The sequence below is a fragment of the Hylobates moloch genome, unplaced genomic scaffold (genome assembly GCF_009828535.3).
Source record: "Hylobates moloch isolate HMO894 unplaced genomic scaffold, HMol_V3 SCAFFOLD_5, whole genome shotgun sequence".
NCBI lineage: Eukaryota > Metazoa > Chordata > Mammalia > Primates > Hylobatidae > Hylobates > Hylobates moloch.
In genome coordinates, this window is record NW_026652280.1 from 99,301,390 (window position 1) to 99,319,678 (window position 18,289).

The 18,289-nt window shown below is 52.4% G+C and overlaps 1 protein-coding gene across 13 annotated transcripts in view; it reads left to right on the forward strand.

Annotated features, from left to right (window-relative positions):
• The window catches only part of ARHGEF2 (Rho/Rac guanine nucleotide exchange factor 2), a 59,784-nt gene that overhangs the window by 17,982 nt on the left and 23,513 nt on the right, over positions 1-18,289 (forward strand). For 6 of the 13 annotated variants that reach the window (XM_032154221.2, XM_032154214.2, XM_032154215.2 and 3 more), the window contains exons 3-5: positions 2,493-2,610; positions 3,502-3,541; positions 4,737-4,830. In XM_032154221.2, coding sequence (XP_032010112.2) covers positions 2,493-2,610; positions 3,502-3,541; positions 4,737-4,830 — 252 coding nt within the window. Of the gene's footprint in view, positions 1-2,492; positions 2,611-3,501; positions 3,542-4,736; positions 4,831-9,293; positions 9,557-9,738; positions 9,855-14,212; positions 15,729-15,765; positions 18,182-18,289 lie in introns of those variants that run through there. The other 7 variants (XM_032154226.2, XM_032154227.2, XM_058439180.1 and 4 more) reach the window with 6 other exon arrangements.

The following is an 18,289-nucleotide window of genomic DNA, read 5'->3' on the forward strand; positions in this document are numbered from 1 at the left end:
AAAAATTTTTCAGTATAAGCATTCTGAGGCTACAACTTGCCTTTGAAATACCACTTTGGCCTTCTCCCACAGGTTTTGTTCTGTATTTTCATTATTGTTCCGTTACGAAACATCTTTAAATTTCCATTATGATTTCTTCTTTGACAATACATTTATTTAGAATGGTGTTTTAAAATTTATAAATCTGTATTTTTTTAAACTTTAAGTTTTTTTTGAAATGCACATACATAGGAAAATATATAAAACATATATTTACAGTATAATAAATTAGAAAGCAAACAGCCGTATAACCACCCCAGGTTAAAAAAAAAAAAATAGGCCGGGTGCGGTGGCTCATGCCTGTAATCCCAGCACTTTGGGAGGCTGAGGCAGGCGGATCACCTGAAGTCAGGAGTTCAAGACCAGCCTGACCAACATGGAGAAACCCCATCTCTACTAAAAACACAAAATTAGCCAGGCATGGTGGCACATGCCTGTAATCCCAGCTACTCAGGAGGCGGAGGCAGGAGAATCACTTGAACCCAGGTGGCGGAGGTTGCAGTGAGCTGAGGTCGTGCCTTTGCACTCCAGCCTGGGCAACAAATGCGAAACTCTATCTCAAAAAAAAAAAAAAAAAATAGAGATTATCATAGCTGAGAAGCTCCCTGGGTTCTTACTCATAGCCCTCTCTCTGGCAGAGATGACTGCATTCTTGACTTTTAAGATCCATTTTCTTTTTCTTTTTTTTTTTTTTTTTTGAGACGGAGTCTCACTCTGTCGCCCAGGCTGGAGTGCAGTGGCGCGATCTAGGCTCACTACAAGCTCCGCCTCCCAGGTTCACGCCATTCTCCTGCCTCAGCCTCCCTAGTAGCTGGGACTACAGGCACCCGCCACCACGTGGGCCTGGCTAATTTTTTTGTATTTTTAGTAGAGACGGGATTTCACTGTGTTAGCCAGGATGGTCTCAATCTCCTGACCTCGTGATCTGCCCGCCTTGGCCTCCCAAAGTGTTGAGATTACAGGTGTGAGCCACCGCACCCGCCCTTCTTTTTTTTTTTTTGAGACTGTCACCCAGGTGACATGATGGTGTCACTCTGTCACCCAGGCTGGAGTCCGGTGGCACAATCTCTGCAACCTCTGCCTCCCGGATTCAAGCGATCCACCTGCCTCAGCCTCCTGAGTAGCTGGGATTACAGGCATGAGGCAACACGCCTGGTTAATTTTTGTATTTTTGGTAGAGATGGGGGTTTCACCATGTTGCTCAGGCTGGTCTCGAACTCTTGAGCTCAAGTGATCCACCCGCCTCAGCCTCCCAAAGTGCTGGGGTTACAGGCATAAGCCACAGCACCTGGCTCTATTTTCTTTATAGGCTTACCACCTATGCAGGCATCATTAAACAATGTCAATTAGTTTTACCTGTGTTAAACTTCATATGCATATAATCATACCAGTATATACATCTTTGTATCTTGGTTCTTTCATTCAACATGTCCGTGGGATTCATCCATATTGTTATGTGAGCTGTGATTTGCTCATTTTTATTGTTGAATAGCATTTCAATGCATAAGTACACTACTGATTCTTTAGTCTACTGAGGAGGGACTTCTGGCTTATTTGCTGTTTTTTGTTTTTGTTTTTGTTTTTGTTTTTTTTCGAGATGGAGTCTTGCTTCATCACCCAGGCTGGAGTGCAGTGGCACGATCTTGGCTTATTGCAACCTCGGCCTCCCGGGTTCAAGTGATTCTCCTGCCTCAGCCTCTTGAGTAACTGGGACTACAGGCACCCGCCACCATGGCCGGCTAATTTTTGTATTTTTAGTAGAGGCGGGGTCCACCACGTTGGCCAGGCTGGTCTCAAACTCCTGACCCGAAATGATCCACCCACCTCGGCCTCCCAAAGTGCTGGGAATACAGGCATGAGCCACTGTGCCCGGCCTTTGGTTTTGAGTTGCTCTGTTGCACCAGTGCAGTGGCGTGATCTCAGCTCATTGCAACCTCCACAGCCTGGGTTCAAGTGACTCTTCTGCCTCAGCCTCCTGAGTAGCTGGGATTACAGGTGCACACCACCACACCTTGCTAATTTTTTTATTTTTTCAGTAGAGATGGGGTTTCACCATTTTGGCCAGGCTGACCTGAAGTGATCCGCCTGCCTCGGCCTCCCAAAGTGCTGGGATTACAGGCGTGAGCCACCGCGCCAGTCCTGCCTGTTTTTTTCATTACCTGGCTGGCCTCTATAGGTTGAGTTTGCCATCTCTGGAAACCATTCAGGGTAAATCTCTCTTCTTAGATACTTTTATATACTAAGAAAGCCTGGGCTTGAACTGCAACGGAGTAATGACTGCAAAACAGCAGAGTAACTTCCCAACTATTTAAAGTGCAATATCCCAATATGGGTTTTGGAAATGGGTGGGAGGCCTGGATTTGAAGAGAGGCCAAGCTGTGGGGAAGTAAAGAGCATGAGGGGAGGACAGATGAAGCCTGCCCTTGGTGTGAGGACTCTTGACATGATTCCAGGATCAGGATTCCTGTCATCCATCTGCTGGCCTTTTGGACCACTCAGCCACTGGCACGCTTTCCAAGTCTGTATCCATGAGTGGCATCAACTGTCTCTTGGACTGGTCGGATCCAGATGGTGAGCAAAAGTAGGGAGCAAAGCAGGGGTGGCCCCTTCCCCTATACATTTCGCTGCCACTCCTCATAGCTAGCTGTTTAGGGTCCAGATGTCCTGGATTATGTTTAGCCACATACCCTTGGAACTCCTAGAATGGCTTTATTATTATTATTATTATTTTTTTTTTTTTGAGACCAAGTCTCACTGTGTTGCCCAGGCTGGAGTGCAGTGGCGCAATCTTACCTCACGGCAACCTCTGCCTCCCAGGTTCAAGTGATTCTAGTACCTCAGCCTCCTGAGTAGCTGGGACTATAGAAGCGTGCCACCACACCCGGCTAATTTTTGTATTCTTAGTAGAGAAAGGGTTTCCCCATGTTGGCCAGGCTGGTCTCAAACTCCTGAGCTCAAGTGATTCGCCTGCCTTGGCCTCCCAAAGTGCTGGGATTACAGGCGTGAGCCACCATGCCTGGCCTCAGAATGGCTTTATTCAAATAAGCAATCTGAATTCTGGACTTGGGAATTCTGAAACTCCTACTGATGAAAGCGGACATAGGACATGGTGAAGTTCTCCAGCCTCCCCTGTCACCAGAGATGCAGGACAGTTACCTGCAATGTACCTTGTCCTCAAGATGGAGTACTGGGAGTTCTGGGTGAAACCTCTGAAAAATCAGTCTCCCAGCCACTGTCTCCACATAACCCTGGTGCTCTGTTCCCATGGCTCCTAAATTCTTCAGCTCTGCCCTGCTTAGACCCCGCCCTCTCTCCCTGCTGCCCACTGCCCGCCCTCAGGAATGGCGTCACATGCACCTGCAGCTTGGGAACCTGATCCAGGTGAAGCGGGTGGGGGAGGAAGCCCTGGGCGCCTTTGTCTGGCTTTAGCTAGACACTTCTCGTCTCCTTTTGTGTTGGCAGGGAATTTATCCCAGTCCTCTGCCATTGACCTCAGGAAACGGTGAGTGTGGGGGACTCGGAATCCTTCAAAAGCCTCTATAGGGGAACAGCAATAGGGTCTAGGCCATGGTTTTGTAGCCTCAGGGGTTTCCCTGCTTCCTGAATCATTCCTCCCCTTAACATTTCTGATCTAAGACCTCCAAATATCCTTCCCTGAGCTGCATAGAATTCACCCTCCCTTCTTTGGTTTGGGTGGGCTCACCAGGTTCCCGGTAGCTGCATGAGATGGGGGGAGAAATTAGGAGAAAAGGAGTATCCAGGGCACAGGGTGTCCATTGAATAATAGAGCATGGGAGTTGCTTGCTGTTGTCAGTGGTATAGGGTGAAAGGGCAGATAGACTGTTGAACAGTCTTAGTGAGGGACAATGACCAAGGACCATGGATCAGCTTAGGATGGCTCAGATAATAGACCAATGGGAAATGGCCCTAAGGAGAGCTGGGCAAGGGCTGTGGAGCTCCCAGCAGAGGGCAGGGCCTGAAGGCAGAGTTCAGGTCTGGAGGTGGAGGCTGGGAGATTTGAATAACTATGTAAATAAGCATACAAAATCAGCACCTGCTTATTTGGCTTCTATGGCTGAAGCCTGATTATAGTGGGTCAGCCCTCTAAGACTGTGGATGTGTAAGCAAGTAATGGTCCCTTTAAGATATCAGGCTCTGCTTTGTGGTCCTGAAAATCTCTAGCTGACACATCCTCCTGGCTCTGGGTTTGGGATTAGCTCATGGGATGGGGCTGATGAAATCCCAGGAAATTCAGTCCTTATTGGCTTTAGGCCCAGAGGCCTTCTCCAAACAGCAGAGAGGGTCGTACACAGGGCTCTTGTTCTGAGAGGAGAAAATGCCCCCCGGGAGAGCCCCCGCCCCATACCACTTCCGTTTGGGAGCAGCATGAGAGAGGAGGCTGGGCCTCCCATCCTGAGCCTGGATTAGGTAGGAAGGAGGAGTCTGTATTTATCTGGGTGGAGCCTGGAGTTTTCTTCCTAAATAGAGGGGCCTGGGAAACTGAAATGCCCACATCCAGGAAGTCCTAGGAGGTCAGGATGGGGGCTTATCTTTCTCTCCCAGTCCTTCCTCTTTCTTCCTTCCCATTCTGGCTCTGCTGGTCATGGCACCTTCATCCACCATCTCTCAGGAAGTTATCTTTTTCTTCATTTCCAGCATTACCTCCATCTCCTCATGTCTTCTTTTTCTCTATGCAGCTGCAGCCAGCTGGAAGGACATTCAGGTACCTGGGCGGGCTCCTCCCTGCGACGGACCTTCAGCTTCCTCTTGGGCATGACCGGAAAGGCCAAGGTAGGAGTCAGCTGGGGAAGCAGGAGGCTTGGGACCCACTGCCCTCCCCAGTTCCCTTTCTCCCATCCCACCATCGCCACCTCCCACCACTCCCCCTATTAGAAACTCAGAGCAATGGTTCCATTTTTTATTTTTTTATTTTTGTAAGAGAGGCAGTCTCTGTCTCCCAGGCTGGAGTACAATGGCACAATCATAGCTCGCTGCAGCCTCTAACTCTTGGGCCCAAGCAATCCTCTTGCCTTGGCTTCCCAAAGTGCAGGGATTACAGGTGTGAGCCACTGTGCCCAGCCAAGTGCTTCAAATTTTAAGCAAACACATGCTATCTCTTCCAGCCTGTGTCTCTGTGTCCCAGTAAATCACCTTTTCTCTGCTTTCCCCTACGCCTCCAGCTTAGCAGTCAGCTGTGGACAGCTGGAAGGGAAAAAGGGCCAGGAACCTCAGAAGCTGAGGAATGGCCTAGCCCTCCCTCTCTTTAGGCCTCACATAGCTGACAGGTGGGCAGCAGAAACCTCAACCATTGGACATAATAATGATAATAATTACAGCACTACTTTTTACTTCTTCATAGAGTATCAGGGTTTGCAAAGTGCTTTTACACTCATAATTTTATGGGTGGGTACAGCAGCTGAAGGAGTTGAAATTAGACCACAGGCAGAGTAGAAGCTGGGAAAGTATATGATTATGGAAGCACATGCATACCCGTACGTGTGTGGTCATGTGCTGCTCTGATCCCAGAAGTGAAGGCACATTGTTCTCATCCTTATTACCAACCGTTGGGCTCTGGTGAAACCGGGAGCTCTGCCTGCTCCTTGAATTTGTTTCCACTTTCTTCATTTACTGTCAGAGTGAGCCGCCCCCTTTTCCTCCCCGACCTCCCCAAGTATGCATGTGCTTTCCAACTCGGGGCGCTTCTGAGTATTGAAAGAAACCCCAGGGAAGTCATCATATTCACCTTGAAGAGCCATGAGATTCTCACCAGTAAGGTTGCCTGGGCTCCCCCCAGCCCCACCCGCAGTGCCAGGGTTCTCCCCTCTTCCAGCCTTTTTTTAGCCAAGATTTCCTTTTCTCTGGGTGGGTTGGGAAGGTCAAGATGAAAGCAGGTCATGTTGTTAGCACCTCTCACCACAGGCCATGGGTCGGGAGTTGAGGCTAATGGAGGCATGAGACTGGGTGAGTCTCAGAAGAGGAGTAGCTGGAGAATCTGAAAGCTGATGGGAGGGGAGGGCAGGTGGGACAGTGAGGTTTCTCTCCCATGGGGAAACGGAGATCTCGAAGGAACAAAGCAAAAACAGAAACCTTGGGGTCTCTCACCTTCCTACAGGCTGTCTCACTGCAGGGTAGGGGAGTCTGCTAGTGGAATCACCCCCTTTTCTTGCCTTGGGAATGGTAGGGGAAGTCAGTACTGCCCAGGGGCCATCCAGATCCCGGTTGGTCTTTGTTTGTCCACCCTTGACCTAACAGTCTGATGGAGGGTTGAGCAACCTGGTGAAGGGGAATGAGGGCAGAGACTTTGGAGCCCAGATGGGAAAGAGGGAAGCGCCAGAGTGAGTCAGGACATTGCCTCGCTCAGCCTTTCCTCCCCACGTCTGTGGTCCTGTCTTCCTCTGTTTCCCTCTCTGCCATCTCCTGCTACATCTTCCTTCATGAATGTGTGGGCCTGCTTCACTTAATCTCTTTCTCCATAAGCAGTAAACATCAGGGGGTGGGGCTGGAGAGAAGCTCAGTCAAGCAGTGAGAGAAGGAAGTAGCTTAGTCCCTCCTACTTGAGTAGCATTGCACACTTGATGAAACACTTTCAACTCATTTAATTCTTATAACAATTCTGGCAAAGATAAGTATTTCAATCTCAATTCTACAGACAAATACTTAAAGGTTAGTTACTTTGCCCAAGATCTCACAGGTTGTAAGAGGTGGCGCCGTATTAGAAACCCAGGGCTTTGGCTCTGTATTGCCACTGTTTCTCTCAATAGCCCTAACACAACAGTTCACTCCCTCTCATCCTTCCCTTCTTCCAGCTTCTGGCTGGATGGCCACTTAAGGCAATTTGGCCTTAATCACCTCCTCCCAGAATATACAAGGTCCAGACCAATAGAAGAAAGAAGAAAAACAAACCACCTTGGGACAGTGTAGAGCTTGGGCTTGGGTATCCTCGGGAGACCCATCTCTTCTCCAACTGGCCAAGACTTTGGCAACCAGGTTCTTCCCTGGGACCTCCTCCCTACCCCTGAAATGGGAGGGACACATTTCGTCAAGTTAAATGGGCTAAAGAAGGTGGTGGCTATTTTTAGATCCTGGTAGAAATGTTTGTTTCTGTGTATCTAAAAAAAATATTTCTGAAAATCTGGAAGATATCACTGAATAGGAGTTGAGGGGACGCCGGAATGAAGAAGGGTCTTGGAAAAGGGGGGCAGGTGACACCAAGGAGAAGGGAAAAGTATTCATTGTTCACGAGGATATAGAAAATGGAAACTGAGTCAAGCTGCAGGCCAAGCTCACTAAACACAGGTGTTTTTAAAGGCAGAACACTTTTCTTTTCCCTGTCCCTAGTCCCTTTCCTTGTTATTCATCTCCTAAGGGGAAGAAGAGGGCATAGGCTGAGGGGTAGGGTAACAGCAGGTGGGATGGAAAGTAGACTGAAGGTTGGGGTGGGAGACAGAAAAGCGTTGGAGGGTCGGGTCCTCTGCTTTCATAGAGACCTTCTTAGTTGAGTTCGGGGACCGTGAGGTCGCTTGAAAAACCCCAGCATTCAAATTCTATGTTTCCTGGGTACCTAGGCTGGAGTGTGGCCCTTTAAGATTCTATCCATAGCTTGCAGCACCCTCCTGCCCCAGGCCTGGGAGAGAAGCTGAGGTCCCACCCCAGATCTTGTCTCTGGGCCTCCAGTGGGTGGAGCCTTGAGGCCAAGATTCTAGCCTCTGGCTGTCTGTTTTTAAATTTAGTACATTCCTGAGTCTTGGCTGCCCACCTCAGGGGAGGTGAGTCTGGAGCTCTGGGGCCAGGAGCCTCAGGGCTCTTGGTTTGGGAGAGTTCCTGCGCCCTCCCCGTAGGTATCCTTGGCAGGTGCAAGCCAGGAAGAACCAGCTATGGCCCTGGGAAAGTCCTTCCTGCTTTCTAATTTCCATCCAGCCTGAACTGGGCATGGTTTATTTCCTCTCCCTTTTTCCTGGTCTTTGCTATTTAACGATTCTAAACAGGGGAATGGGTGAAGAAGGAGGTGAAGGAGTTGCTAGGCAGGAGGGGAAGCCAGAGGGGCAGTGTGAGGGTAGTGCTGGGGGTGAGGAGCCCAACCAGCTCAGCCAGTGGTGAGGCAGTGGAGCCCAAAAATAGTGGCAGAGGCTAAAATTGGCACCTACAAGAGTGCTGAGTTGGGCTTGAAACCTGCAGCCTGGCCCCACTGCTGAGCCAGGGCAGAGAGCTGCTGGATCTGGGTTGGGTCTCCCCTCCCTTCCTTCTTCTCCCATGCCCTTTGGGGCCAGAATCAGGCAGGACCCTGCTAACAGAAGGCTCTGTCCCAGGCCTCTCTGTGCTTCTGGTTTCTCCAGAGAAATGGGAGACCCTGAGAGGCAGAAATGAACTTCATTGTAAGTGATCATAGTTAGACTAGAGGAGGAATTTTCCCAATAGCAGAAAACTCACCCAAAGCCTGGCTCAGGCTGGGGAAAAGGGTCCAGAGAGATGAATGCCCCACCTTACCCTGCTTCTTGTGGAGAGGCTGGTTGGGCCCTAACTTTCTTTGACTAGGGCAGGCTGGTTTCTGGTCTTTCAGTTCCGGCTTAACTTGCAACAGAGAGAACTGGAGTTAGACACATGGAAGGCCTTCGGTGAAAGTGGAGAATCCCAACCTAGTCCCCCAAAGTAGCTGGCAGAGGCGGAGCTAGGAGGAGGATGGGCAGAGTGGGGTCAGGAAGGTCCCAGTAGGGTGGGGCATGTGGGAGAATTCTCTCCTCTCTATTCTTCGACCTCTGGGAGTGAATCTTACCCTTCCCGTGTACTGAAGACCCAGCGTTTAGTTCTCCTTTGATTTCCTCTGCCTCTGGCCACCCCTGCCCCCAATCGTAAAAGGGGTCAGTCTGCTCAGGCTTGCTTTGATGGGACCCCGAAGGCCAGGAAGGAACTGGTTCTGGGTTTTCTAAGAGCTGGGGGCGGATGGAATCCTCCTGCCTGCGGGTCTTTAAAGACTGAGGTAACGCAGTACTGGAGGGAGAAAGGGAGGGGGAGGGGAGAAGGGAAGAAGGGGAGGGGAGTCGGGAAAGGGCCGACCTGGGTCCGGCGAGGGCTGTGGGGCTGGGTTTTAGGAAAAACAGAGCTAAGAGGCGGGTCTCTGGGGCTAGAGGGCGCCCCCAGGCGCTGGAGGGGAAATAGGCAGAGGGGCCCCTCAAACCTGTCCTAGGACCCTCGTACCTCTCCGAGCTGCCCCTACACAAACCCTGGCGTCCTGCGCGCCGGCACCCCGCCCTCCCTCCGCTCCGCCTCCCCGGTTCCTGAGCTTGGGCGGGGGAGGAGACTCGGGTTTGAGGAACTGGTGCTGGGTGCCGGGCGAGGGGAGTCAGACTTCCTGTCCCCGAGACCAACGCGTGCGGGCCGGACCCCTCCCCCCGCCCTCCCCCGACAATACCAGACGCTGGGGTCCGCGCCGCGTCCTCCCTGGTCCCCCCGTCCGATTATGTCTCGGATCGAATCCCTCACGCGGGCGCGGATCGACCGGAGCAAAGAGCTGGCGAGCAAGGTGGGCTCGGAAACCCCTCTCCCTTCGCCGCGGTCCTCGGGTTCTCCCCGAACCCCGGCACCCGCGGTGCATCCCCTGTCTCCCCGCCTGCTTTCTGGGCGCCAAAATCGGGCGGAGCGGTGGATCGGCGAGCGGCGGGACGGGGTGGGTGGGGACTGCGAGAGAGTGGGTAGGGGTGGGGGGAGCGGCAGACGCGACGGTGCTGGGATCCCGGGAGGGAGCGGAGCGGACCTGGTCTTGGTCGCTTCCGAGCCAGCGGGACCGAGTGCTTTAGGCCGCTCGAAAGAAAGTTGCTCCGGTAAGGGACGGAGCGGGAAGAGGGAGGTGTGTGTCTTGGGGGTGGGGGCGGTGGAAGCTCCGGCACCTCCTCTCCCCCCGGGCCCCACCGGCTTGGTCTTGGCGTGGCGACCCCCCATCACTCCCCAATCGCTGGCTTGGTCGTTCCCCCTTTGTCCCCGCCATCCGGCGGAGGGGACGGGAGGGGGTGGTTTCCCGGCTTCCTCCCACCACCACCACCACCCCTCCAAGACAAAAGTCAGCTCCTCCTCTCCTCGCAAATGGACTTTCCAGCTGTGATTCAGTTCTCCCCTGTGGGTGGGCGGGTGGCTGGGGTCGGGACGGCCGAGGGACGGCTTACTTCCCCCAAGCCATCACCTCTAGGTGAAGGGAGCAGAGGTCTTTGTGTAGCTGGGCTCCTCTCCTCCATCCTGAGCCCTTCTGCTTAGAACATAGGGCCTCCATCCCTATCTGCCCCGCCAGCCTCCTGGCTTCTCCTTCTCCCAACCTGAAACCCTTAGGCTGACACACCTGGCACTGTGCATTGTGTTCCCTGCCCTTCCTCCTCCTCCCCCAGCGCTCTCATTATCTTATCTGCTCGTCTTGGGGTCCCTTCACCTAGCATTTCATGAGTCTGAGTGTATAATTATCCACACTCCTCCCCCGTCATGACCTCTTGGCCACTCCTCTCCAAGTACCCTTTATCCCTGCCTTTGTACCCAGCCCCATTCCCAAGTGCCCTGACCTTTCCACACCCAGACCCCAGGAAATGATGAAGCTGACTTGCAGGTGAATAAGTCAGAGCTGAAAAGAAGGTGGTGCCTGCAGACAGCACCTCCTTTGGGGCCTGCAGACAGCTCCTTTGGGGCCTGCAGACAGCTCCTTTGGGGCCCCCACACTGTACCCATTATCAGAAAGGCCAGGTCCCAGCCCAGAGCTGGTTTAATCTCTGGCTTCTCTCCGACCTGAGTGCCCTACTACTCCGGTGCCAGCCTATGCTGATCACCAACTTTAGCCAAGGGAGCAGTATCCCTTTGGAGTTCTTAAGGGTGATGGAAAGCCCTCCCCTCCACCTCCCTGGTAGTTCCTAGCCAGGCTATCTGTCTTGATGCTAAACTGGAGAGATAGAGGTTCCGTCCTGGGTTGGGGGTGGAGAGCCAGGGAAGGCAGCTTTAAAAGGACTTTCCTTAGGAGGTTGGGATTAGATTTTGCTATCCGGAAAGCAACTGGGGATTCGAGTAGGGCCTAAGACAAACAGAGGGCCGAGGTGAGGTGGCTGAAGTGTGGTGGAACAGTGGGGTGGCAGACAGGCTCTTCACAGCCCTGTGCCAGGCCAGGCCCCAGCTCCAAAAGTCTGTTTATTTTTTCAACCGTTTGAGCTGAGACCCTGGAGTAGAGCCAATGGGGGCGGGAGAGGTTTTTTGAAACCGCAGAAATTTGGTTCCACCCTAAAAAGGAAAGCCATGGGGGAGCCGGTTGGGGGAAGACCTGGCTAGGGGGTATAGAGAGAGGTTGGGGAGGGAGGGGGGCAGGTAGATACTGGGATCCCTTTTCCATTACTGTGGGGAGCTGGGAGGTCAGACACCTGGGTGTTCATGCTCTGTTTTTGTTTTTGTTTTTTTTTCTTTGGTGGCGGGTGGGGGGGACTGGCTCTTCTTTCTACCATGGGGGTTGGCTGTGTGGGGCGGGTAATTTGGGAATCTGGCTGGCAGCGGGGAGTGGGGGGCTGAGTGGGTGAATCTGAAAGGGCAAAGAGGCCACTGGAGAAGGGTGGTTGTCAGTTTGGGCCGGTCGGAAGGGGAGGGCCACCTCCGGAAAACTGTGGTTACAGAATGGGGAGTTGGTTCTTAGCCAACAAACCCTGGATCCCCTCTCCCCCTCCCCCCAGCACACCAGCTGTCTCCTTTCTTTTTATACTGTGGTGGGAAGTAGAGGGGCACCCGCTGGAAAAGACATTATTTGAGGAAGATGGTCTCCCCTGCTACCTCCTTGGGGGGACGGGTCACAGCTAAGCCCTGACACCTCAGCCCTTCCCCGTTCCTTGCCTCATTCCCTGGGAGCTCCTCCTAGGAGGAGGAATGTAAGTTTAACCTGCCCCTTTCTCTGTCCCATCCTCACAGGATCTCTCTGTGTAGCCCCCTCCATGCTTCCTTTTGCTTTTCACTCCATTTCTGTTCTCCCAGGCTGTCTTCAGTCCTCCACCTCCTCTGTTCTCTCTGCTGTACTTCCTACCTCCACAAGCCCCAAACCTCACAGGTCCCCTTTTTCTCTTTAGCCCCGTTCTTCCCTTTCTCCTTTCCCAAACCCCAACCATCATATCCCTTAGAACAAAGGGTCCTTTTCTGCCAAGCAGGGACCAGAGGTCCAGGGATGGCTGTGGAGGCTGGGGGTCCCCTTGGAATCTCTGTGGTGGGCAGGTGGAGTGGGGAGTGTGCAGAGCGACTATTTCTTTGTTCTGAGGAATGGAGAGGTGGCCGGCTTTGTGTGCAGGACTAGGAGTGCAGCGGAGAGGAGAGCTGGGGGAGCCCAGGAGGGAGCTGAGAGGGCTGACGGTGTTGGAGGAGAGTGGAAGAATGGGGGGTCCTCCTGGTGGCTGAGTCTTCTGGGGACATAGACAAAAATTCTAGGGGTGGTGGAGGTTAGGGAGAGAGTTGAGAGGGAGGGGAGAAGTGAGGATGGGGGAAGGGAGTCTAAACCTTAGGGAAGTCACTGAGTGACTTGCAGGAGGTTAGATGGGGCCTAGAGAAGGACCTGCTGAGGCCGACCAGAGGAGTTACAGTGGGGTCTGATCTCAGCCACTCTGGCTGTGGAATTTGACCTTGGAATCAAGGAGGGGACAGATGTGAATGTGTGCATCGCCTGTTTGCATGTTACTGGTGTGCTGGTGTGTCAGTGTGTGTCTGCCTGCCTGCCTGCCTGCCCTCCTATTCTGTGCCCAGATGCTCTGGGCTACTGTTTTGAAAGTGGTCAGCGAAGTAGGGGGTTCATGCTGTCTGGCCATGAGGAAGTAGCTTCATCCTTAGCTTCAGTTTCTGGTTGGAAGTATCATCCAGGAGCTGAGTGAGCGGATTGGTCAGGATTTCTGAAGCTGGTAAGAGGAAAGGCTGAGAGGAGCTGGCTGGACCCTTCCGGGTTTGTTTATGTCTCTTTGGGAGAGGGTGGGGGTGGGGTTGCAGGCAGCAGCTGCCCCCCTCCCAACCCAGCCGGCCTGCCTTGTGCCAGGAGGGCAGGGAGTCCTGGCACAGCTATTGTTCACTTGCACAAATGCCTGTCTGTTTGCATTGCTACCCCCCTCTCTCTCTTTCTGCTTGTCTCTCTCTCCTGGCCTGACAGGTGTGGCCGGGTAGGGGGCAGGCTGGGGTCCAGGATGCTTGGGTCTCAGGGTCCCTAACCTGATTTATTCCTTGTGGCCCTTAGCAATCCTCTTCTGTTTCACCCGTACCCACCCCCGTTGGCAGTGTCTCATCTTCATTCACCAAGCAAACATTTATTAAGTGCCTTTGTGTGTGCAGTGATGTCTTTCTGTGTTGTTTCTGGCTTTGGCATTAGTGTTTCCATTTGGCTGCCTTCCCCTCAGCCTCCTGTCTTCATCTTGTCCCGGGAAGCTCATAAAGGAGCAGGGCCCGGCTGAGACCACCCCAAGCCCTCTTCTCAGTCGCACCGCCAGCAATCCCTCACCTCTTCATTTCCCAGCCCTATAGCTCCTCCTCCAGGACTCAGTGCTCTTCATAGCCAACGGCGCCTCTGCTGTCCAGGGGCTGAGCCACAGGTGACTCGAATCCCGGCGGAACCATAGGCTCTCCGGTCACTATTACAGAGGGTGTGGACAGAGGTGTCACCATCTTGGGGAAGGGGCTGCTGCCAGGTACAGCTGGAGGATAGGTGATTCTGAGTACTCTGTGACTCTCCCAGAAGTCTTGATTTGGACATACCTGAGACAGAAGCAAAGGCAGCTGAGAGAGCTGGGCACGCTGGCTCGCCCCTGTAATCCTAGCATTTTGGAAGACCAAGGCAGCTGGATCCCATGAGCTCAGGAATTTGAGACAAGCCTGGGCAACATAGTGAGACCTCATCTCTACAAAAACATTAAGTTTTAAAAGTCTATTATTAAAAAAAAAAGTCAGATGAGAGCTTAGGGCTTGCTTGGAGAAGCTCTACCTCACCTGGGTGGATCTGCCTGGCCTTGCTGCCCGCTGGGTGCACAGGAAGCCAAAGTCCTAGCCTTGGCATTGCCTTCCCCTCCATGTACGTCACTGTTTCCTCATCCCTTATTCTGGGAGACAAAGTGGAGAGAAGAGGGGAGACTGTGTCTGCCTTTGAGCTTTTCAGTAGAGATCCACAGTGCCCTCTGCCATTGCTCCCATCTTTCTTTCTTTCTTTTTTTTTGAGACAGTCTTGCTCTGTCACCCAGGCTGGAGTGCAGTGGTGTGATTTTGGCTCACTGCAACCTCCACCTCCTGGGTTCAAGCAATTCTCCTGCCTCAGCCTCCTGAGTAGTTGGGATTACAGGTGCCCACCACCATACCCGGCCAACTTTTGTATTTTTGGTAGAGATAGGGTTTTGCCATGTTGGCCAGGCTGGTCTCAAACTCCTGTGGCCCTTAGCAATCCTCAAGTGATCTGCCCGTCTCTGCCTCTCAAAGTGTTAGGATAACAGGCGTGAGCCACTGCACCCGGCCTGGCCCCATCTTTCTTTCCGAAAAGTGACTGAGATCTGGGATGACAGTGGAAGGAAGTTTGGGGTTGGTCTTCTGACTTCCAGAGGAAACCCTCAGGGTCTAAACTCAAAGGAAATAGGAGAGAATGGCTTAGAGCCCTTCAGGAGGAGGGAGAAAAGAGAAACAAGAAGAGACAGAAGGTTCTAAAGCTCTGATAAGGAAGGAAGAGGGTTCCCAGAGTAGGGGCCAGGGTGCTACTGAGACCCCATGTCTTGGTGTCCATACATCCTTCCTTGTTTCTTTGCTTCCCTCCTTTTCTTTCATTTTGAAACATGTATTGGGTGCCTGTTGTAAACCAGGTATTGTGCTAAGGGCTTTCATATTCTTTATTTATCCTTGATGTAGCAGTAGTGTGGATGAAGGTGTGTAGCAAGAAGGACTTCCCATGGGATTTGTGAGAAAGAGACAGAATGACTCTAGGGCTGAGCGTGGTGGCTCACGCCTATAATTCTAGCACTTTGGGGAGGTTGGGGCAGGAGAATCACTTGATCCCAGGAGTTCGAGACCAGCCTGGGCAACATAGCAAGACCCTGTCTCTACAAAAAAAATTAAAAAATTAGGTGAGCATCATGATGCATGCCTGTGGTCCCAGCTATTTGGAGGGCTGAGGTGGAAGGATCACTTGAGCCCGGGAGGTCAAGGCTGCAGTGAGCCATGATCATGCCAATATACTCCAGTCCAGGCAACAGAGTGAGACCCTGTCTCAAAAAAAAAAAAAAAGAAAAGAAAAAAAATGTCTCTAGATGCTGGAGAGCAAAGGACTGAACCAAGCAGGAAGGGCCTCTGAGCACTGCGGTGGGTGTTATGGATTGTGAAGTAATAGGCCCTTTTTCTTGGTGGATAGGTTGGGTCTTGGAGGTAAAGGGCTGTCCTACTTGGGTGTGGGTAAATGGGAGACCAACGTGATAATCTTAAGAATACCTGAAAAAGAGTAGGACAAAGAACCAAACAAGCCCACTCACTCCACTTCTGGAGCAGGCACCCCTGGTAAGCAGGCCCTGTGTCCTTCCATCCTCAGAAGCCTGAGCCCTGGGGCGGGCACAGGCGACCTCCGGGACAATAGCACTAGGCAGTGCCAGGGCCGCTTGCTGCTGGGCAGTGCCCGTGCTGGGATGTGCTGCTGCTGTGGCTGCTGCCCGCTGCTGGCCCACCTAGAGCAGGGGTCACTTCGAGAGGGGGTGAGTGTTGGGAGGTGGAGGAGGCAGGGCCCAGAGTACCAGGGCTGTCTGTGGAGCATTGATGCCAGAGATAGGAAGGGCCACTAGAGACCCTGTTCTCTGGCTGCCCCAGTCTTCTCCCTCCCTTTGCCACCCCATCTGAGCTGGTCAGACAGATGAGTGTTTGTGGATGCCACAAGGGGAGGGTGGAGGGCAAAGGGCAGAGGTCAGTTGTGGAAGAGGGTACTTGTAGCAGCACTGGGGCACAGCTGCAGCACTGCCCATTCTGGAGTGACCCTGGTCCAGCCATGTTGTTTTTTTAAATACTATTTTCGGCTTGCTTGCTTTTATTTGTGTTTATTTTTTTTTTATACAGATGGGTCTCGCTGTGTTGCTCAGGCTGTTCTCAAACTCCTGGCCTCAAGCGATCCTCCCACCTCAGCCCCACAAAGCGCTGGGATTACAGGTGTGAGCCACCTCACCGGCCTCTTGCTTTTATTTTATTATTTTTTTCTTTATTTTTTTTTTATTATACTTTAGGTTTTAGGGTACATGTGCACAATGTGCAGGTTTGTTACATATGTATCCATGTGCCATGTTGATTTCCTGCACCCATTAACTCGTCATTTAGCATTAGGTATATCTCCTAATGCTGTCCCTCCCCCCTCCCCCCGCCTCTTGCTTTTAATTCAAATGTGATACGTGCTCAAACTTGGTTTGTGTTATATAGAAGACTGGGAAGGCAGGAGAGGAGGAGCAAAGGGAGAGTGTATGGCAGTGGGAAGAGATATTTGGGCTTGGTGTTTGAGGTCCTGTGAGGTTATTATTCAAAGGTGAATTTGAACTTTTTTTTTTTTTTTTTTTGAGACATAGTCTCACTCTGTGGCCCAGGCTGGAGTGCAGTGGCCCAATCTCAACCCACTGCAACCTCCAACCTCCCCGGTTCAAGCAATTCTCCTGCCTCAGCCTCCCAAGTAGCTGGGATTACAGGTGCCTGCCACTATGCCCAGCTAATTTTTTGTATTTTTTGTAGAGATGGGGTTTCACCATGTTGGTCAGGCTGGTCTCGAACTCCTGACCTCAGGTGATCCACCCACCTCGACCTCCCAAAGTGCTGGGATTACAGGTGTGAGCCACCGCACCCGGCCTGAATTCGAACTTCTAAAAAGGTATAATTTGTCTCAAGATAGGTGGAGGTTAGACCAAAGGGAGCATTTTCTAGTGGTCCAGGTAGGCAGGTACCAGAAGAGAAAAAAGGAGGCCAGAACAGTTTAGAGGTTTGAGTTCGAGGCTAGAGGCAGCTCAGCTTCCTGAATAAGCCTAGGTAGAGGAGCAGTTGGCCTGCGTGAGGAGGAGGGGAGGAGAGGCTGTGGGCGGGAGAGGAGAACAGTGGCAGAGAAGCAAGGCTGAGAAAGGGAAGGCAGAGTGGGAGGAGCCTAGGAGGGAGACCCTGAGAGGAGAAGGGAGGACATAGAGAGAGCAGGAGACAGGAGGAGGATGCGAACAATGGATGATTGGGGATGGGGAGGTTGCATGAGGGGAGAAGGGATTGACCCCAAGACCTCTGGGCTCTGGACATCATCAGGCAAACCTGGAGCTTGGGAAGAGAGGCAGGAAAGAGAAGGATCTTGGGCCTAGGCACTGCAGCCCCATGCCCTCTGTCCCTGCACTGTTGACTCAGCCCCTCCACACTTCCCCTTTCTTTCTACCCTTTTCTGCCACAAGCACCGGGCCTGTGAATCTCTTCCCCTCCTCCACCTGTCAGCTGCTAGCGTGGCCTCGTGGCCTCGGCTGAGTCAGTACTGGTCTCCTAGAGTCCAGGCTGAGTGCTTCCCGCTGAGCTGTAATCATCTGTCCCCAGCCCAGGTCCTCTGACTTGGGGCTTCTACCCTCAGCCATCTGGATCCTGATTTTTGATTTCTGAGAGCCTGGGAAACCTTGGAGGGAGTGGTCTTCTCAGCTTATAGTTCTACTCCAAGAGCAGAGGGAAAATCCAGAGATCGGAGGTCACAGCTAAGGAAGGTCCTAGAATAGTGGGAAGAGTGATATCCCCCTCTTCTCACCTTCTCAGGCTTTTTGGGAATCACAGAGGCTTGAAGAGGGACGGATTGGAGGTCAGGGAGAATGACTTGACTTGCAGAGGCAGGGGCACTGGGGGAAGTGGGAGACAGCAGAGATGGAAAACGCAGCTCAGAGGCTCCGAGGAAGGCGTGCGCCATCCCTGCAGAGATCAACACTGAAGGATGGAGGGTAGATGTCAGAAAGGACTTCCTAGGATGGGAGAGACCAGTTGGGTGAGGAGCAATAGAGGAAACTCTCCTAGGTTTTAACTCTGGAGAGTAGTATGAGAGGGATAAAAGTTAGACTGCAGGAGAGATTTTCCGCTGGAAGCAACCGAGATGGCTGGCTGAGCTTCCTTACTTAAAGATCCTAGAGTGGAAGAGTGACCCAAAGGCAGCTGCCTTTGCCTCAAGGTTAGTAGGGGACATGCTGCCTCCCAGACAGGCCCTGTGTGCTGTGGCTGAGGGGTTGGTGAAAAGAGTTTTAGAGGTCTGGGATCCTGACCCCTGGGTTGGGGGTGG